Source organism: Sarcophilus harrisii, chromosome 3 (assembly GCF_902635505.1).
Source record: "Sarcophilus harrisii chromosome 3, mSarHar1.11, whole genome shotgun sequence".
NCBI classification, from domain to species: domain Eukaryota; kingdom Metazoa; phylum Chordata; class Mammalia; order Dasyuromorphia; family Dasyuridae; genus Sarcophilus; species Sarcophilus harrisii.
Window position 1 is genome coordinate 323,400,668 of NC_045428.1, and position 23,424 is coordinate 323,424,091.

At 32.1% G+C, this 23,424-nt stretch overlaps 1 protein-coding gene across 1 annotated transcript in view; it reads right to left on the minus strand.

The window, feature by feature from the left end:
• CNTNAP5 (contactin associated protein family member 5) overlaps positions 1-23,424 on the minus strand; it is an 876,250-nt gene that overhangs the window by 58,459 nt on the left and 794,367 nt on the right. The window contains exons 20-21 of the mRNA XM_031959885.1: positions 14,594-14,724; positions 9,564-9,651 (exon numbers count right to left, since the gene is read on the minus strand). Of these exons, the coding sequence (XP_031815745.1) occupies positions 9,564-9,651; positions 14,594-14,724 (219 nt within the window). The remainder of the gene's footprint in view (positions 1-9,563; positions 9,652-14,593; positions 14,725-23,424) is intronic.

Consider the following 23,424-nt stretch of genomic DNA (forward strand, 5'->3'; position numbering starts at 1 on the left):
ATAAAAGCTGTAAGCATTTTCAAGGCTCTGGCCCTATGCTGCTGTGGAATTTTGCTTACAGACCATGGTGGGGCCCATTTCTTGAGATTCTAATAAATAATTCTGCTTTCTATGAGTGATCTCTGTAGTAGTCAATTTGGGTAGGTCTTTTTGTCCCAAACACATATGTCAAAGAAGAAGAGTCACATAGGATTTAAGAAGGACCGAGAAGTCAAATATCTTTAAATAAGCAACCCATCATAATCTAAATTACAAAATACATGAACATATTTAAACTGGAGTTATTTTCAAAGTCAATTTCCTTCTCATTAGGTGAGAAGTAGGGTATGTTTGCAACTCAGCATTTTATCAATTTGGGTCACTGAAAACTGACTTTCCCTTGGTTTTAAAATAGTTTTATATCTAAGTTTGTGACCAATGATATATACTTAGTTGTTTTTTTTTTTAAGATCAGAGTTATGATGTTTCGATAAAATATACTTTCATGTAGTCATACTTATAGAATAAAGAAAATCAAAAGGGATCTCAAAAGTCACTTAGTTCAATGCCTTCCTTTCACAAATTAAGCAACTGAGTCAAAAAGGAATAAGATTATTGGTCCAATATCAAAAAGAATGTTAGGAGTCAAATAAGATCTTCAGATTCCAAATCTTTTTATTTTTTCTATTCATTCTGACAATTACAAAATGTTTCTTTGAATAAAGAATTAATGTAGCCTTTGAATTGCAATAGCAATTAACTATTTGATTGAATGTTACTATTGTCTAATTATGTTGAAATTGACCAATAAATTAGGACAACATTATATAGAATGGGTATATATAAATTTACAGTGATCTTAACAGAACACTGGGTTTAAAGAAATATAATATATTGGCATTCAGAAGAATGTGGCATGAGCTAAATCAAACTATTTAAAACTGATTATGATCAGATGATCTCAAATGTGGCTATCTTCCAGAAAGTCAGTGCAAACGGCAATTAAAAAGTATGATCCATGGAATGAGGGGAAAAATTTTTGAAAGGAAGTGAACCTTTTGAATAATAATAGAAATAGTGATTTAGAAATAGAGTATCCTCTACTAATTCTAAATTTGTTTGCAAAACAAAATTAGTCAGGAAAATTGGCTGGGTCTTCCTTTTGGATTTTTTTTTTTCACCAGTAAAACAAAGAAATAAGGAAAGCACGTGAAATCATTTGGGTTACAATATTTTCTGAATGAAAAGCATTAATAATCAACATTACAGGTAAATAATCGAAAGATTGAAAACTTTGACCAGAGCTCTCTAAATCTATTGATAATTCATTGAATTGATTAAGCATTTAAAAAAATATTCACAATAAGCAAAGAATTGTGTTAGATGTTAGGAAAAATGGAAAAAAATTGGATAAGTATATATCCCAAACCTCATGGGGTTTGACAGATGAGAATTGTAATGGAGTGAGAAGACACATACACACACACACACACACATACATACATACACATATATGCATATATAATTATGATACAAAATCCAATATCTTTTTTTTTCCCCCGAGGCAATTGGGATTAAGTGACTTGCCCAGGGTCACACAGATAGGAAGTGTTAAGTGCCTGAGGCCAGATTTGAACTGAGGTCCTTTTGACTTTAGGATTGGGTGCTCTATCCACTACACCAATTAGTTGCCTCAATCCAATTAATATCTCTCTCTCTCTCTCTCTCTCTCTCTCTCTCTATATATATATATATATATATATATATATATATATATATTTTGCTGCAGTAATTGGGGTTAAGTCACTTGCTCAGGGTCACACAGCTAGGAAATGTGTCTGAAGTCAGATTTGAACTTTGGTCCTCTTGATTTGAGGGCTGGTGCTCTATCCATTGCACCACCTAGCTGCCCCTAATCCAACATCTCAATAACAATTCCTATACTCAGAAATTATATCTAGTTTATCCTATATAGATTTTGCTTGTACACATATGTTTGTATGTTGTCTCCCTCATTAGACTGTGAGCTCCTTGAGGTCAGGGACACTTTTATGAACTTTTCTTTGCATCCCAAGTGATCACCACATTACATGACACATAGTAGATTCTTAATACATGTTTGTTGACCTGATTAAATAGTCCAAATTGAGAAACAATGTGGGAGGAAAAAAAGACAATGCCAAAAGATAGTAAAAAAATAAAAAGACTACAGGGTGTAGAATAATATAATATTGGCCAAGAACATAATAGACTTTCTACATATGAACTTAAAACCCATTATGGTCAATTACTGATGTCTTCTGGAGGAGATATATTGAAAATAGGATTTGAAAGAGGAAAAGGACATTTGTTCACTATATGGGAAAGAAGAAAACAAAATTAAAAAGTGCAAGGAAAAACAAGCTGATAGAGGGAAGGTCAGTAATTAAAATTAAAGACTGTTTTTGTATAAAATTTGAGATATGGTTATGAGCTTTCTTAAGTGTTTGGTATTTGGCTAACCATGCAATATTGGCGGAGATGAGAATCTCAGAGCCTTTCATCATCTGCTATATTACTGCTAATTATCTCAATCACAACAACTGGGTTTAGCTTTGAATGTAGAAATTTTTTTTCATCTTCTCCATAGCCCCAAATACATGGGGATCTATTAGTCAAGACAAACAAAGGTACTATATGAACACAATTACAAAACACTTCTCACACAAATAAAGTCAAATCTAAATAATTGGAAAATTATTAATTACTCATGGCTAGGCTGAGCTAATATAATAAAAATGAAAATTCTGCCTAACTTGATCTACTTGTTCAGTGTTATACCAATCAAGCTGCCAAAAAATTATTCTATAGAAGTTGAAAAATTAATAACAAAATTCATCTGGAAGAACAAAAGATCAAGAATATCAAGTGAATTAATGAAAAAAAAAATACAAAGGATGGTGACCTAGCAGTATCAAACCTAAAACTAAATCATCAAAACTATTTGGTACTGGCTAAGAAATAGAATGATGGATCAGTAGAATAGATTAAATACACATGGCACAATAATTAAGGCCTAAAGTAATCTAGTATTAGATAAATCCCCAAACTCCAAATTCTGGAATAAGAACTCTCTATTTGACAAAAATTGCTGGGAAATCTGAAGAATATTATGTCACAAACTTGGCATAGACTTACATCTCACACCCCATACCAAAATTAGGTCAAAATGGGTACATGATTTAAGTATAAAGGATGATACCATGAACAAATTAGGAGAGCAAGGGACAATTTTCCTATCAGTTCTTTGGAGAGGTAAGAATTTTTAATCAAAGAACTAGAGAACATTATGAAAAGCAAAGTGGACAAATTGGATTACATTAAAATAAAAATCTTTTGCAGAAACAAATGCAACAAAAACAAAATTAAAAGAAAGTACAAAGTTGGGAAAAATCTTAACAGTATTTCTGATAAAGACCTCAATTCTTAAATATATAAAGAACTGTCAATTTTTATAAGAATACAAGTCATTTTCCAATTGATAAATGATCAAAGGTTATGAATAGACAATTTTCAGATGAAGAAATTATGCTTTAAATAACTATTGATTAGAGAAATACAAATTAAAACAACTCTGAGGTAACATCTCATACCTCTCAGATTGACTAAGATGACAGGAAAATATAATGATAAATGTTGGAGAGAATATGTGAAAGCTGGAACACTAATGAATGGTTGGTGGAGTTGTGAAATGATTCAAACATTCTGGAAAGCAATTTGGAACTATGCCCAAAGGACTATAATGCTGTGTATACCCTTTGACCTAGCAGTGGATTATTGGATCTGCATCCCAAAGAAATCTTAAAGGAGGGAAAAAGACCGACATATGCAAAAATGTTTGTAGTAGCTCTTTTTGTGGTAGCCAAGAATTGGTAAATGAGTAGATATCCACCAATTAGGAAATGGCTGAATAAGTTGTGATCTATGAAGGTAACGAAATATTATTGTTCTATAAAAATGATGAACAATCTGATTTTAGAAAGGCCTGGAAAGATTTATAAGAAGTGCTGCTGAGTGAAACAAGCAGAATCAGGAAAATACTGTATACAATAACAGCAAGAATATGCAGTGATAAACTAAGACTTGCTTCTTTTCAGTGATTCAGTGATACAAAGTAATCTCAATAGATTTTGGACAGAAAATGCCATCTAAACTTGGAAAAAGAACTAAGGAGACTGAATGTAAATCAACACATGCTATATTCAGTTCTTTCCCCTGCTTTTTAAAATCTCTCTCATGGTTTTTCCCTTTTGTTGTGATTTTTCTCTCCCAAAATGATTCATAAATTAATGTGTATTGAAATAAATTTTCAATACATTTACAATAATGTTTAAAAAAAATAGACCAGACTATAGATTAGGACAGTGGTTCTTGAACTTTTATTCTCAGTATCTTTAGTCTATTAAAAACGACTGAGGATCTGTCCAAAGGGGTTTTGTAAATGTGGGTTATATTTACAAATCTTTGCCATATTAGAGAGAACATTTCATTTTGAATTTGTAGACCCTCTGAAAGGATTTCAGATCTGCACAGGATGCTCTGGCCAAACTTTGAGAACCACTGGATTAGGAGATCAGTGACCACAGTTGTCCTAACTTGAAAACATCTTGGAAGCATCAAAAATGTGGTGATCCCCCTTACCCCAAAAACACATACCCAAAGTAGCTCTGAAAACAGTGGCACTAAAGTTTAAAACTTGGGAGCATGCATCCCCAGTCTCAGGTGAACAGATCCCAACATTGACATTAAGCTCAAAGTCAAGAAACAGACTTGAAAAATAAGCAAATATTTGAACTCAGGATTTGAACTCAAGAATATTAGTCTTTCTGACTCCAGGCCTAGTACTCTTCTTATTGTGCCACCTGAATAATTCATAAGGATATACTGTTGACTGTGTTTCATTTAATGACAAAAATGACTTGGGCTTTACCAAATCTCAAATGATGAATAGAAGCCATCAGACTCTATCATAAAAGTAATTTATTTAAAGTTTCACCTATAAAATTGCTTTATCAATCAGGATATAGTAAACGTTACATTGCATGAGAAGAAACTATTAAATTTTCCAATGGGGAGAAAAGATAGCTCATTGTTATCAATTAGAAATAATAACAAGAACATAGTATAAAATGTAGTTGGTATACATTTCTGGTTAGTTCCAAAGTGCCAAATATGATATGTGTGTCTTTGGGAAATGGGAAATATTACTGAAATCATCTAGTTGGAGGTATTTCAAAATATATCATCCATTTCATGATGATGGAGGTCAGATGTGTTAATGAATTTGAAATAGAATGCATTTCTCATACAGACAAATGATTGCTAAGAGTTTCAGATTCAAAATGAGACAATTAAGTACTATAAGTAGAAATCATTTGGGAAAGAAGAGGCCAGTGGAATTGTGATCTTATCTATTAGAATGTAATATAACATTTTAAAAATATATTTTTAACAAGCATGATTGCTGTAATTTAAAGTTGATACCTTAGTATAACATAATTCAGACAGATTCCATTGCTCAAAATTTTTTGAGAACTTTGCTTCCAGAGAGAGAAGCAAATTTATTTCCTTATTTGAAAAAGTGGCAGGTGCATGAAGGAGTAAACTCATTCTATTTGGTAGCAGAAGGCAGAACTAGGAGCCAAGGATCAAAGTTTCAGAGAAGAAATTTAGGTAGTATTTAAGAGGAAAACCAACAAGTTATTTGCTAACCCAAAAGCAGCATGAGTTGCTTTGCAAGGTAAGAGACATTCAGTTTGGTGCAAATTACATATGGTATTCAGACAAGGGGTAGATTGCATGGTCCCTGAAGTAAAATACAATTTTATGACTTTAATTTATTCACACTTTATTTTTTTATTGTACACAATGCTACATATATTTAATTATATGTAATAGCTCTGTGTTTCTGTCTGTCTGTCTGTTTCTGGTGCAAGTCACAGAAAAGTATACAGAGAATCTATGATATTCCTCATTCACTTTTCACTTATAAAAAAATTAAAAACCTGCCCTTAAAGATGATGATTTTCACCATTGAAGATATTAAAAGAATGTAATATAGCTTCTGAAAGCCATTATGAAAACTGAGGTCTAAGAATGTTTTAAGCAAAATCCAAACAAAAAAAATACTTATACTCAGTAAAAATGACTTTTAAAGACATAAAACACTCTTTTGTTAGGTAAACTTCAGTGTTTGATTTTAAATAATCAAATCACAGTAGAGCTAAGCCAGCAGGAAATTATTTTAATACAAATTCAGTCAATATAGTTAGCTTCATGGGGGTCATGATGTTGTTTAAAAAAAACAAGATTTCATCAGAAAACAAAAAAAAATATATTAAACTATGGAATGCTCTATTCACTGTGAGATATTTTTATTGAGAAATTTTGTTTTGTGAAATGGATTATTATTTTAGAAGTTATGAAAAAGATATCTATTGTGAGATTATGATGAACTAACAGTGGTTAGAAAAGAAAAAGAAAAAGCACTGATGCTTCACTAAAAAATAAGAAAAGAAAAACTAAGGAATCCCTGTTTCATACAAGTAGATCTATTTTATTTTAAGTATATATTAGATTGCAACTACTAGACTGATTAGATTTGGTGCAAGCCTGAGAGCTAAACCTTCTATTTACATTTTTGAGTTTTCTCTAAATACAACTCTCTGAGTCAATGACCAACTAGATATGAAAATGATACTTATTATGGGTGTGATCTTTGGACCATTAAACTGGACAATAGGTAGAGGACTAATAAAATTTTACTAGATAAATGAATAAATTTGTCAGTATTACCCTATTCAAATGTAATTTCATTCTTTATTCAGAAATTGGATGGTTACTAAAAATAATTATCTACTAACTGTAAGATATTTTAACTATGTAATTATTTTATAAAGCAATAGGCTTTTAAGAGTTCTTCTCTTTGATAGTAACATTTTTAGATTCTTTTCTTTGTGTGTGTGTCTTACTCTCACCTTACTCTAAGAATATTTTCTTTGTTTTGAAATTCTGACAACTTCGCTCTAGCAAAAACACAAGATATTTATTTCATATGTTTTAATCTTTCTACCTTTAGTTCCCTTCTTAATATATTTATTATCCACATTTTCTTCTCTTTTTAATCCAAAGTTCCTCACGCTTGGACTCTGTCTGGGTATGTCCTGTATTCCAAATGATTTATCACCCCTTTCCTCTTTTTTTCACCTGTTTTAATCCTTACTCAACTCAATTAAAATTTATCTTTCTCAATTTCTATCTCCTTAGAGTCCTGATCTTTGTCATTTTAACAAATTATGCTAACTAAAAGTGTTATAGGCTAATAACACCTTAATTCAGGGTTCCCTACAAGAAAACTAGAATTAATCTAAACCCCTCTCACTCTCTCTTTTTTTTCTTTCTCTCCCTCACTTTCTGTGTCTCTATCTCTATCTCTGTTTCTTCTCTCTCTCTCTCTCTCTCTCTCTCTCTCTCTCTCTCTCTCTCTCTCTCTCTCTCTTTCTTGTACACACACACACACACACACACACACACACACACATAAAATACAGATCTAGGTGACCAACATCTTATACTCTATATTAAGATGTCAAAATCAGTCATGATCTAGAAATAAAGAGTGATGGTATAAGAAAATTAGGAGACTAAGGTATACTTTAACTGTCAGATCTTTGGAGAAAGGAGGAATTTATTACCACGCAAGAAATAGGGAACATTGTGAAATACAAAATGGATAATTTTGATAATATTAATTAAAAAGGTTTTGTACAAATAAAAGCAGTGTAGCCAAGATTAGAAGGGAAGGAGAAAGCTAAGAAATAATTTGTAGTCAATGTTTCTGATAAATGCCTCATTTCTAAAATATATAGAGACCTAAATCAAATTTATAAGAATACAAGTCATTCCCCATTTGATAAATGGCCAAACAATATGCACAATTTTCACATGAAAAATTAAACTATTTCTACTCGTAAGAAAAAATAAATACTCTAAATCATTATTGATTAGAGAAAAGCAAATTTAAACAACTCTGAGGTATTACCTCACACCTATCAGAACGATGAAGATGACAGAAAAATAAAATGATAAGTGTTGAAGGGAACATAGGAAAACTGGGACATTAATGCATTGTGAATGGAACTGTGAACTGATTCAGCCATTCTGGAAACCAATTTGGAACTATGCCTAAAGGGCAATCAAAGTGTATTTACCCTTTGATCCAGCAGTGTCACTACTAAGCCTGTATCTTAAAGAGATTAAAAAAATAGGAAAAAGCATCCACAGATACAAAAAATATTTATAGTAATTCTTTTTGTGATGGCAAGGAATTGAAAATTGAGTGGATGCCCATTAGTTGGGGAAAGTCTCAACAAGTTTTGGTATATGAATATGATAGAGTATGATTTATTTCTAAGAAATGATTGTACAGGCTAATTTCAGAAAAGCTGGGAAGATTTACATGGACTGATACTGAATGAAATGAGTGGAACCAGGATAACATTGTACATAGTAACAACAACATCAAGTAATGATCAAGTATGATAGACTTAGCTGTTGTCAGCATTACAGTGATCTAAGACAATAATTTCAAAAGATTTGTGGCAAAATGATAAATACTTTCAGGAAAAGAACTAGGGAAACTACAGATTGAATGATACTGTTTTCACTTTTAATTTTTTTGTTTTTTTTTCTTTTTCATAGTTTTTCCTTTTTGTTCTAATTCTTCTTTCCCAACATGACTAATATGAAAATACACTTAACATGTATAATCCATATCAGATTGCTTGTTGTTTTGGAGGATGAGAGTGAAGGAAGAAAAGAAGGAATATAGGGGATAAAAAAGTGGAACTCGAAATCTTATGAAAATGAATGGTGAAAACTCTCTTTACATGAAATGGGAAAAAAATAAAATATTATTAAATAAAACAAAACAAAATAAAGAACCAAGGGAAAACACTTAGGCCTAAAAAGTTAATTTTTCCAAGGTTAAAAATCTAATAAATATCTCAGAAAGTATTCAAAATCAGGTCAAGTCTACCTTGTAACCTAGTTGTGTTTTGGCAAGATTATCAGTAGAAAATAAAGCTACAACTGTGCCATTATGGAACTAGTTGCTAATGCTTTCTATTTTTTCTGTAATTGACTCAGAATTTCATTGTAGAAGAAAATAGTCTGGCACCTTCATAGTTAATAACTCCATTTCCTATTTGATTATGTCAAAATCTCAAGGAAATGAAAAAAGAAATATTTCAAGATACACTCTTCCCAAAGTGCATCTCCAGTTCTATTAAATAATTTAACCCAAAGTAGGGAATGATATGATAATTTCAGGAGTACTAGAAGAGACCTTATTTTGAAGAAAGGGAAGCTCCTTAAGATCTTAAATTGTAAAGAACAGACAATTACATATTCTACTTATGTGTGATAAACATTCTCTGTGCTTTAATTATCTAACTTTTGTAGAAACAAAAAGGCTTAGAAATCATACCAACTAATTGAAAAAATAATATAAAGACTATAATTGGACCAGTAAGATAGTGACTTACCTGTGATCTTGCCCAATGTGAGGGACCTTACAGCCTGGAAGTCAGCCTCTGAAGAGAAGTTATATCTGTATTTAGGGTGTTGGTCCACCTATAAGAATACAGCAAGCAAAACTTAATTTGGGAAGGAGTAGTTAAAGGGTACAGAAGACCCCAGGCTAAAAAGTTTTAGAAAATGCAGGGAGTTTCTGGCTCCCTTTGAGATTCCCTCTCTGTGAAAATTTAATAGAAGATCTGGCTAATCTTCCTCAATACAGATGAAATGCCTCTTTCCTTTCTTTAAGAACAAGGGTATTTTTAGGCAGACCTTTTCCCTAGGAAAACCACCACATTTAGTGCTACGAATCCCCAAATAAACAAAGTCATCCCAGGAAGGTGCTGAGAAGGATTAGCATTATAGCTTGCCTCTCATTTCTCACTTCCTAATTCTCTGTCCTAATATCCCAGATCTCTCTGTAATTAATACACAGCACAGCAGAGTGACCTCCAGTTATGGGATTACAGGAGGCTTCCTTTATGTCTTTTCAAAAAGACCGTGATTTACTCCAATGGCATTCAGACCCATGAGCCCTTTTTGCCATATATAGTCTTGCTAACATGCTGTTAGACAGTTTCAAAGATAAAAGCATTTTGTTTTTGCTTTATAGACTAGAAAAACAAATCTAAATTGTTGTTGTTGTTGCTGCTGCTGTTGTTTGAACTGCCACAAGGAGATCAAAGAGTATAGGTTCAAAAAGTGTCTTTTATATTTATTACCTGAGTGACTTTGACCTCATTATTTAACCCCTTTGAGATTTAGTTTCCTGAAATATAAAATGTGGGGAATAATATTGGATGATCTCCATTTTCCAGGAGCAATCAGTAACTGTTCTGCATCTTGAATTTAGAGAACTGACTGATGCACTGGCACATAAGTCCAGTCAGTATGTAGCAGTGAAAGGGCCAGGGATGTGCAGGTATGCTTAACAGCAGACTTTTATATTTATATACACATACACCTATAACAACACACACATACAGAAGGTGTATTTTTTAACTTTAGTCTTCATTATTAAAGTTTTCTTGATCCCTTACTCATGTCTGGACAATCAAAAGCACTTTATATTAAGTCCTGATTTATAAGCTTTGCTGATTTCCAAGGTATAAATTCTTGCATTGAAAATCTAATAAATGAATTTTACACAGTAGTTTAATCTGGCTGCAGTATACCTCTCTATAGGATTCAAAGACTGACCATTGATAAAATAACTTATTTTATATTCTGCTTGACAAGCATTTCAAATACTTTAGCTCATAGTCTTATAATAGTCATAGAAGAAAGCTGTATAGGTGTCATATCACCTATTTTATAGATGAAAAAAAGTAAAACATTAAAAGTTAAGTGGCTTACTCAAGATCATACAACTAGTAAAGGACAAACTGTTTCCAAGTATAGTGCTCTTTGTAATAGTCTTTATTGGTATCTTAGGTACATATAAAAGCTATGGAAATACTGTATTTTTAGAGCAGACCTTTCAAAATGCTTTAGTTAGGCCAATTTTATTTCCCTTTATAAAATCAGTCTCATATCCATACATATATGCCTGTTGCTCCTTTTGAGCCAATTTCCCTCCTTGTCTTGTCTTAGTCAAATGTTCCTTTTTAAAATCTTAGCTCTGTTAATTCTATGTTAATAGAGAATATTAGTCCCAATTTCTCATTATACAAATGAAGTAGAAAAGACTGACATACATGTGACTAGGTTACATAGCTAGTTCAGTGGATGAATATAACCTACATTCCACATCTGATTTCTAAAGAAAAGCTTGTCCCACCACAAATAACGGCTTATTTTTAATTGTTTCTCCAAGAAATTCTCACTGAGAGCTCAGCATCACTTTGATCTCATTAGTCTTAGAGCTTTTAATGATCATATTAATAATTATTATCCTTCAATTTTTCTCTTTCTTGTTTTCCCAGCAATACTTCGAATACAATCTTTTCAAAGGTAGAATCCACAAATGACTTGTAGTTGTGTTGAAATAATAAAATTTGTAGCTAAAAGCTGTTGGCCAACTCAGTCACTTAATATTTGAGTGCCTAGGGCAAGTCAGTTAACTTACAATTCTACATTCTTACTAGCTTCACCTGAAAATGGAGAGACTTATAGTTACACTACCTATCCTCAGGGTTGTGATGAAACTGCTTTGTAAAACAAAGTTTGCCATAAATACGTATACATGAGAACTATTATTTTTTTTAACCAGGACATCAAGCATAGGTCTGGACTCACAGCAGTATTTAATAAATACTTGTCTGTGAATTGATTGATTGAAGATGTCACATCTAACACGGAAATGAATATAGATGGCTTAGAGATTTTTTCTGTAAAATTATACTAGGCTTCCATGTAAAAGTCTTCAATGGCTTCCTTGACTATATGATAAAAATGCAAACCCCTCTTAGCCTTGTATGCAAAGTTCTCCATAATCAGTTTTCAATTACTTTTCTTGCTTTAATGTATGTTATTTCCTTATAGAAACCTTCCAGCACAGCTAGAATGCTTTGGTCAATTTATCTTAACCCTCTACTCCATTAATAGTTTCCAACCACACATAGTTACTTAAATGTCTGTTGAACTGAACTTCAAATATGGACATACAAATAAAGTCAAAGGTGAGTGAAAAACACTTGTATTAATAAATGTAAACTATAGACCTAAGGAAAAGTTAAGAAAGATGTATTTGAATTCTAGTTTTGCTATTCATGACCTATTCAGCCTCCTATAAGTTGCTTTAGAGCTGTGGGCCTCAGTTTCCTCATTTATAAATAGGATAGTTGGACTTGATCCATTGAATTTCTTCTAATTCTAAATCCAATGATTCTAGAGATCATCTAATCATAGATTCACAAAATTATAGCTTGCATATTAGAGGGAATCTTAAAGACCAATTTACTGTGGTCTAGCCAGTTTACTTTTCAGATGAGTAAAGTGGGGAACAGAAACTCAAGGTAACAAACTGAAGTTTAACTCCAAATCCAGGATCCTTTCTGTTATATGAGAGTGATGACAATTTTAGCCTAACTGCTTCATTTCATGGATTAAAAAAATAAGTCCTTATAAATTAGTTTCTTCCCCTGATCCATTAAATCCCATATATCTAAAAATTGGCAAAAAAAATGATTAGGATTCAGAAGATCTCCTGATTGTAAGCCTGTTTTTGTTTGTTGGTTGGCTTTTTTTTTTTTTTTTTTCATTCTGACAAACTGTGAATAATGACTTCATGGAGAGACATTCTTATTTGTATTACTGACTGATATATGTTAATCATATAGCTATTAACTATAGAAAAGTCATTTTAAATCTCTGACACTCTGTCCTATCGCTCAAGTGAGGAATACCAGAACAAATAAGCTCACAGAATTGTTATGAAAAGTTACTGATAAATTCTAAAGCACCATATAAATATTGATAATCTTTAGACTATATAACCATTACCTAACTTGTAAAATAATTTATGTTGCCTTAAATTGTTTCCTCAATGAAATTTTCAATTCTTTTATTATTAAGAATTGTCAGTAACTTGGAGATCATCAAACTTTACTTTCTGATGAAACTGTAGAAGCAGAGAGAGGTTAAGGATTTCACTGAGATCAAACAACTCATTAGTGGCAGAGTCTGAACAAAACCAAAATATCTGAAGTCCTAGTTCAATGACCTTTTACTTCACCAAATATAGCAGGTTTTTTTTTTAAATTTCACTTTATGTTTACAAGATACTTTATCTGAATTAATTTATTTGATCCTCATCATAGTACTGTGCGAAAGGTCAGATTCCATTATTATAGATTTGGAATCTAAGACCTAGAATAATTAGGTGACTTACCCAAATTATATTCTTCTGCCTTTCTAGGAGCCATAGTCTTTGACTCTTTCCTACTACTTGAACCTTTTCCTACTTCGTAGTAGTTTAGAGATTTTCTTTTTCATTGCATCTCATTCATCTGTTCTCTTCCCTAAATGATTTAATATTTTTATATTCTATAACTCAGATATGCAACACACATATGTACACCCTTTTCCCCTATATACATATATATGTGTGTGTGTGTATGTGTGTGTGTGTGTGTGTGTGTGTGTTGTTAGTAATTTTGGGGGACTGCTGATGCATTTGATGCTACCTGAAGTAGTAAAAAGCATACTGGATTAGATTTTGAAAGAACTGAGTCTTAAAATAACACTTTTATTTCCTTATTGTATATCCAAAGTCAAAGGATGTTTGGAATTAGTTTTGCATCATGAAAATGAGAAAGCTAGACCAAATACTATGTTTTTTTTTAGGTTTTTTTAGCTCAAAAATTCTTTGATTCTGCTTTTTAAATGTCCCCACTTTATCTGTTTATTTGGTAAGTAGGTACCCAATAAATATATTGAGAATGTAGAATCTAATTCTCAAAATAAAATTACTTAGTGTTTTGTATGTTGCTTTATATATTGAAAAGAATACTAAACTAGTTATCATTATTGTAAGATTAATTAAGTTTTCTCCATCTTAATGCATGACCTCCAATAAGCCACCTAACTCAGTGCGCTTCATTTACTTATCTATACAATGATATAAATATGATATTATCCTTTTAAAGTTTCTATAAGGATCAAATAAGGTGATGTCTAGGAACTTGTTTGAGTATTGAAATGCATTTTTATTATCAGGAACTGAGCTTCATAGAAGTAGCAAAAAGAACAAAATCCTATTCTCTCTGATTCTATTTTTCTTATTCTTTTCTTTTTTTCCTTTCTGCTGATTTTGTCATGCTTTTTCATTCATTCATTCACTCTTTTCATATTTTCATTCAATGAAAGTGTGATTTATTCCTTGACCCCTCATTAAAACAAGAACAGGAAATATGCAAATTCAGAAGTTAGAAAGGAATTAGTATCATATTGAATGACTTCTTCACTTCACCCTCCCAGTCACCTCACTACCATTAATTGGTAAATAACTTTGAGATATGAAATGCATTTGCAACTATGTGAAAGATAGATATAATACCTGAATAGTGAGTTGTTTTCCATCTCTGTTAATCTTTACATGGTGTATTTGTCTGTTGGCAAAATTTTCCACATCAATGGTATACACATGGACTCTCTCCTTACTCAGCTGATATCGAACCTGTAAGTTTCCTTAAAAGCAGAATACATTTCCATTTAGAATTGTGGCCTATAGAAAACATAAATAGAATTCACACTTTATATTGTCTTTTAAGCTACAGCTACTAGCCTCCAGGGGCATATTTCTCAAATCCATTTATCACTTTATTTTTTTAAAAAGGACTAAATATAATTATATTTAGTGCCAAAGTCATGGGTAAATGTAAGGGATAACATTAGTATGAGTTCAAAATAAATGTCATGTACTAATAGATCATCACAAATACTATTTAATGTATTTGAAAACAAAAAAAAACATCAATTATCTCTTGTGGTATCAGAGAAATTTTAATTAACTATATTTGAGAGTTTTTCACTTAAAATCTCTTTCCCTTAAGTTCAGAGATATATGTAGGAAAGTTCACTAATTGCCCAGAAAATTCATCCATGACATAGCCTATCTAAGGAAGATGCAGAAAGATATAAACAGTTATCATTTATCTGCTTATAGCTTATCTGATTGTAAGATTAGCACATAGGGTATTAAGTCTCTAAATATTTTTCCTCATCCAAATTTCCATTACCATAGATTGCTAAAAATAAGGAGGATGGTTAAAGATTAATGACTCTTATGAAATATAAGAATGGCCTTAACAATTTTACAATGAATTAAAAAACAATGAGCTAAAAATGACATCAGACCATAACATCACCTCCTTCAGACTTTAGGAAATGTAGAGATCTTTCTATTACCCTGTGCACATTCCAAAATAACAATGTGCAAGTATATTCTTGTTGCATTCAATGTGTTCCATAATTGTTGGGCATCTGATTGTGGAAGATTATATTTATGAATTTAATTGTAATTTGTTTGGAATCTGCTACAATTTACCTTTTATTATAGGGTGTATGTGTGAGGGGTAAAGGTCCCAGGTTAACTTTAAAAAGATTGATTCTAGCAAAGCTATTATGACAACCCTAATTCTAAATCCCATATATAACTCAAGGAAGAGGAAAAACAAAACAAAACAAAAAAAACATTTTTTTCCCTCTCTCTGTCTTGAGTGAGTGAAGGGTAATTCATAGATAGAATATTGAAATCCAAGAAGTTTTTATTTTTTTATTTGGAATACTCCTACCTTTTTTTTTTTTTTTACTTTCTCTTATCTCTTAGAGTTTCTTTTTCCAGATTCAATACAGTTAAAATAAAAACTCCTTTCACAACTTATCTCAAGCTTCAACTAAAAGCATTTCATATAACATTCTTCCATAGTACTTCCAAAATCTTCCTATTTGTATATTTTAAAGATTCAGCTTTTTATAACTTTAATCAAATTCTAATGAATACACTGCTAGTATTGCCGCATAAGTTTAAAAAATTGCAAGACAAATTTGGGAAGATTTGTTTTGGGTCCTAGAGAACACCTTGTGAATCATGATCATACTCTGCAGGATCTTCTTCTCTAAGTGGCTTAATAGTTTGACATCTCTTTCTCTTCCTCTGTAGAGCTTGTAGATTTTCTAAAAGTTTCATTTCCCCATTAACATGGTTCCCAAGAGAGTTTCAATATGGCCTGTTCTTGAGTGTCAAAAAAGATAAGGCAAGCAAGGTTTATCTAGGGGAGGAAGAGAGTGAGAGAGAAAGAGAGAGAAAATATCTATAGATATCTCTAGATATTTTGTCTCTGTCTCTGTCTCTCTCTTTTTCTCCCCATCCATCTCTTTATTATTTCTTATATTTTAATCATTTTATAGCCAGGCGTACACATCTATAATTCCTACCTACTACAGAGGAGGCTGAGGCTGCTGATTCCTTAAATTCAGGGTTTCTAAACTGCAGTAGGGTTACAACTGATCAGGTACCCACACTTATTCATGTATCAATATGCTGACCCTGTAAGCCACAATCATCAGACTTGCAAAGGAATGAAAATTCAAGGAAATGGAGAGTAGCAAAGTTTGTAAGTTCATCCCAGTTGGTCTGGACTGTGAATAGTAAAATGGGTGCTGTCCTTCTAGTGAAATAGAAGGCAAAAATCAAAAAATCAAAACAAATGAAAATCTAAACAACATCAACAAAAATTAATTATTTTAAAATTTAATGTTAAATTCATAATGTTGGTGTTTACTCATTTCGATCATGTTCAACTCTGCCCATTTAAGGCAAAGGTGCTAAAGTGAACTGTCTGTCATTTCCTTTGCCAGGTCATTTACAGTTGAAGAACTAAGGCAAACAGAATTAAGTAAATTGCCCAGCATCACAGTTATCACCTGTCTAAGGTGAAATTTGAATTCATCATCATCAAATGATGTTTGTCTTTTTGCCATCAGGCCTGATACTATACTGTGCCAACTAGCTGACTACATACAAATTTTCTCATTTAATAATGCATTCATTGAAAATTAAAGAATTACTTAAAAATTCAAAAGCATTTTACAGTAGCTGCTTTATATCTGCTGACATTTGCCATACATTCCATTTTCTTCTGAAAACCTTTGCTCCTCATTTACCCTACAAAATACTCCCAGAGGAAGCTATTCTGTATCTAGTCCATCATTTCTCCCAATGTCCCAGAGACCTTTTTGCTCTTTTTGCCCCACTGCAATCCAGTCAAGTTGTCCTGTGCCCTAAAGGCATTTCATAGGAAAATGAATTCCTTTGCATTTTGTCATACATGTAGGAACATCTGTGAAGGATTATTTCTGACAGAGTTTTCAGGATGGTGAGTTTGAAGAGGAAGAACCTCACAAAGGTCAAGGTCTTGGGGCTCATTAATTTTTACTTTCTTCTGAATGGTCTTCAGCTGCTTGGTTGGAGAGCCACTGAGTGACTTTTACCTTATTTGTTTTTCACTTCATTGATTCAACTGATTACTGTCAGTTTCCTGCTGGGAGATGCGGCCTTTTCTATACCAGAAAGCACCTTGAATTCATGTAGTCCATCAGCCTCCATATATATTCTTTCTACTGCTTCCATTTGTCCTCCTTTCCCCTCCCTAACTTGCCCTGTTTTCAACTCCATAATGGTAAATGTTGCAATTTTATCATTTCATGTACAGTGAATTGACTCTGAGGAAAGTTATTGGCCATAAATCTAATAAACCCAAAAAAAGGATTGCCATAGCTAGGAATACTTTGCAATTCCTCTGTGGTTTAGTGATAAATTATTATTCCATTTGGAATAAAGTATTCCTGTTAGTGTACATTAACATTGCTACATGGAGGTCATGCGTAAATATACACAAAGATAACATTTATACTCCTCAGAAATTAGAATAACCAATGTGCTGAACTCAAATTTGATCATCTCTTCATCTCTTTTGAATAAAAAAAAGCTTTTTTAAAAAAAGTAGTTCAAAATTTAATGACAATTATTAGTGGGTTTTCTACAAAAATATTTAAAGAAAGCTAGTAATGTTATAATAGTTAACTTGCATTAGACACTTTATATTTTTAAGCCCACTGACACAAAACACATTTAATCATTTTCATAATTAAACACTTGGTATTTTCATATGACTAATATTTCCCTCTCCCTTCCTCCTTTTCTCCCTCCCTCCGTTCCTCCTTTTCTCCCTCCCTCCCTTCCTTCCTTTTCTCCTACCTCTCTCTTTTTCTTTTTTTCTTTCTTTCTCATTCTCTGTCTGTCTGTCTCTTTCAAATTAGCAGCTAGGAAGCTATGCTAAGAAAGCTAGTGGAGTCTCAGAATTCTTCGTTTCAATAATCAAAGCACATACATTCTTGGAAATTTCATTTCCTGGTAGTGTTCAAAAGAACATTTATATTGTAAATCATCTGACTCTACGTGCTCTGTGCTTAGGGTAAATTCAAAGCAATCCTCAGAAGCTCCAGGGCTAAAATGCTAGGGGAAAAATTAGAAATTTTCTATTTCCTAAGGGGAAGAATACCTAGAACTCAGCTCTTCCTTGGTTTGAAAGAGGCTGAATTATAATTAAAGAAACAGGGTACTAAATTTCTGTTTAATGAGCTTTCATTTTGGATGGCAGCCTTCCTTCACTATTTCAAATAAGGGAAGACAGTATTAGTGAGTAGATTTCAATTTGAAAGAAATTGTTTTCACATTGGGAAGTTTTTGGTACCTATTTTCAAAGGTGTTGTGAAGCCCAGCAAAGTATATTCAAGTGGCCCTTAGCAAGCATTGTACTATGTATTACTGTTAAGGAATTGATCATCTACATTCAAGAATGAGGAAAGTCTTGGTTTATTAAACAAGGACTTGTACTAGAAATTTTGACTTTAAGATATGACAATTTGTATTTATGGTATATAACACAAGCATATTTATAATCTATATCCCTCTCTTTCTAGGTAAATCTATAATGGATTCTCAAGAACAAGCTGGCACTGTGCAGTGTGAGAACTCTAAATTTCTGAGTTGGTTATTATTATCACCATCATCATTATCATCTGTTTAAAACATTTACTAGAAACCTACTACATAGTGGACAATGTGCTATGATTTGGATGAATGAATAGGTATTAGGCAGAATACCCAAGGCTCACTTATGCATACCTAATTCTCCTAAAAAGACAATACTATAATAGGCCTTTGGGACCTATTCAGAATGCCTAACATACGAGTTTCTAAGTCCCCTACCACATGAAGGTAAGGGTATAGCCTTCTTTTAGTCTTTAAATTGGCAAAATTGAGAAAGTCATTCTCTTCTCTGTTTTCCTTCTTGGTCTGTACAGGTGATGAAGATTCCTGTTAACCCACAATACAGGTGCCATGAACTTAACTGGTGAGAGGGGAAGAGAAGAACTTCCTTTTTCTACTCTTCCTCTTATCCACCAACTAGGAGAAATTATTCTGAAGGTGTTAGTTTCTTTTATTTTTCATTTTTCATTTTTTTTAGGTGTTTGAGCTAGGTGACCTTGGAACCAGGCTTATAAATTTGACAGTTCACCCAAGAATCCTAGCATGGAAGCCCTGTAAAGACAAATTACTTTGGACTAGTTCTATAAGTGGGTTTTACACTTATAACTAAGAATATTCTCTATAGGAATTAAAGGAAGCTATGAATCTAATCACTTTCCCCTACCCAGAGACTGAGTGAGGGGAAGAAATGAGGATTATACCTCCCAGATATTAGGGAAATTAAGTTTATATATTTGTAATTGAACATGTTGAGATAAATTTTTTTTTCAAGCTAATGTGACAATCTATGGAACTGGTTTGCAGGAGAAACCTCTGTTATTGCAACAACAATATTAGTGAGGTTTGGAGTCATTTGAAGAGAACTCAGACAATTCTTTACTCCACAATGCCCTTAAAAATACTGGAGATACCCGTCTAAACCATGCTAGCCTTCCAGGGAATAGAATTCAAGGCAGAATATGTTACAAAAGAATTATTGACCTGGAGAGATTTGTAATCTATTTGGAATGACAGATTATATATATATATATAAAACTGATTTTAAAAATCACATGTAAGTTCACATAGATTAATTATTTAGAATGGTAGATCAAATATGTTTTTAACAAACATATTACTAAGTAAAATAGGAGTGATATGATATTTCAGAGGAAAGAGTGATACTAAAGGTAAATTGATTTGAAAGGATTTGTTTTACAAGTACATTTGAGATGGTTCTTAAAGGAGGGGTGAGGATTTAATAATGTAAAGGGAAGAAGGGAAGTCATTCCAGACATAGTCATAATAGCACAAATATATGGAAGTAGAGATTATACATGGTGTATTCAGATCCAGAAAAACAATAAAAACAAAGATAATACAGGTAGAAAATTTATATAGGGAATCAAGTTATGAAATTTTAGAGTTGGAAATGATTTTTGATATCATCACATTACAGTGTTTAACAGATAAGAAAACTTAGCCTGAGAAAGAGAAATAGAAATTATGATTGGTGAGGTATGAAGAAATATATTATGAAGAACTTGAGTGGCAGGCTAAGGAATTCATACTTTATCTTATAGGCAATATGGGAACAGAAGATCTGTGAGATGGGCATTTAGGGGTTAGTGTATATGGGTGGCATTTTTGGAAAATTAATTGGGCAGTGGTATAATGGAAGAAGAGAAATTAGAGCTTCAACTATAATAATCCCATAACAATATACTAGTCAAGACAGATGCTAGCAAGATATAAGTATGGTTATTATAATACTCTTTTTGTGCTTGATTTAATAACAACTACTACAAAAAAGTAATAATAATTGCACTATTTTAAAAAAATTCTATCCCTTCACCAATGCAAAAGAAATTAAAGCAATAATTAGGAACCATTTTGCTCAATTGCATGCCAGCAAATCTGTCAATCTAATTGAAGTGGATGAACATTTACAAAAAAATCTAAATTGCTCAGATTAACAGAAAAGAAAATAAATTTCTTCAATAATTCCATTTTATAAAAAGAAATTGAATAAGCCATCAATGAACACTTTAAGAAAAAATCTCCAGGGCCAGATGGATTTACATGTGAATTCTATCAAATATTTAAAGAAAAAATAATTCCAGTAATTTGTAAACTATTTGGAAAAATAAGTAAAGAAGGAGTCCTGCCAAATTTCTTTTATGATACAAAGATGGTATGATACTCAAAGCAGGAAGAATAAAAACAGAGAAAGAAAATTCTAGATTAATCTCCTCAAGGAACACTAATGCAAAAATTTCAAAAATTAGTAAAGATATCACAACAACTAATCACTAGTATAATACATTATGACCAATTGGGATTTATACCAGGAATGCAGGGCTGGCTTGATATCTGGAAAACTATTGCCATAATTGACCATATTAATAACAGAAATCATACAATAACTTCAATAGATGGAGAAAACGCTTTTGACAAAGTACAGCACCTATTCCTGTTAAAAACACAAAAGAGCATAGGAATAAAAAGAGATTTATTCAAAATGATAAGTAGCATCTATTTAAAACCATCAGTAAGCATTACTGTAATGAAGAGAAGTTGGACATATTCACAGTAAGATCAGGGGTGAAACAAGTATGTGCATTATCATCACTATTATTTAATATTGTACTATAAATGTTGGTTTTAGCAATAAGAAAATAAAAATAAATTAAAGGAATTAGAATAGTCAAAGGCCTTTTGGTCAAAGGTTATGAACAGACAATTTTCAGATGATTAAATTAAAATCATCATATGAAAAAAATGCTCCAAATCAATATTGATTTGAGGAATGGAAATTAAAACAACTCTGAGGTATCACTTCACACTTTTCAGATTGGCCAAAATGAAAAGAAAAGACATTGATAAATGTTGGAGGAGATGTGGGAAAAATGGGACACTGATGCATTGTTTGTGGAGTTGTAAAATGATCCAACCATTGTTGAGAGCAATTTGGAACTATGCCCAAAGATCTATAAAATGTGCTTACCCTTTAATACAACAGTGCCAGTTCTGGGTCTATATCCCAAGGAAATCTTAAAGGAGGAAAAAGGATCCATGTGTGCAAAAATGTTTATGGAGGCATTTTTTGTGGTAGCAAAGAATTGGAAAATAAGAAGATGCTCATCAATTGGGGAATGGTTGAATAATTAATGGGATATGAAAATAATGCAATATTATTATTCTATTAAAATGAAGAACAAGCTGATTTTAGAAAAGCCTGGAAAAATTTAGATAAACTGATGCTAAGCAAAACAAACAGAACCAGGAATACATTGTACAGTCACAGCATGATTGTGCGATGATTAACTATGAAAGACTTGTTTCATTTCAGTGGTTCAGTAATCCTAGGTAATCCCAATCAACTTTGGAAAGAAAATACCATCTGTATCCAAAGAGAGAACTATGGAGATTGAATGTAAATGAACAAATATTATGTTCACTTCTTCTTAGTTTTTCCCCCTCTCTTCTGTTCTGATTTTTTTCTCCTTAGATGATTCATAAATGTGTATTAAAATGTACATGTATAACCAGATAAAAATAAAACAAAAAAATTCTATTCATTCCTCCTCATTCCTAAAGCCTAGTTAATAAGCCATCAAGTGCTTTCTCTACCAGGTACCATGCTAGCACTGTGGATACAAAAAAAAAAAAAAAAAAAAAAAAAGGAAAGATAGTTCTTGTCTTCAAAAAGTTCTCATCCTTATGCAAGAGAGAGCATGCACAAAAATAGAGCAAAGATATCTATAGAGTAAATAGAAGACATTCTAAGAGGGGACTGTATCAACTTTTAAGGATTGAGAAACCACCTTGGAGTAGGTGGGACTTGAGTAAGTCTTTTAAAAAAATCTTGGATATTAAACTAAAAGGTGAGGGTAAGCTCCAAGGGTTAACCCATGTTATTTCCTAACCTGACGTGGCTTTCCTCCTCTTTTTCCTCTTCATTATACCCATATTTTAAAGATAAACTGAAATACTGAAATTCTACCTTATCCATTATGCCTTCCCCAAGAACACTAAGACCCATTATTTTCCCTTTCCCAAACTACTAAATCATTCAGATCATAACAATTTATTAAATTCTTAATATGTGTCAAACTTCATGCTAAATATTGCTGATATAAAGGGAAAACATCCATATTATAAAAAACAAATAAAATAAAACATTTTCCAATGAGAGAAAAGCACACAACTAGTTAGATACATTTAAGATATGTATAGAGAATGGAAATATACTCAAAAAAAAAGATATGAAGAGCTGGGGTTGATGGGAACAAAGATAATGAGAAAGTATACTTAAATGGTGCCTTCTTCAAAGTGAGACACAGTTTTATGGA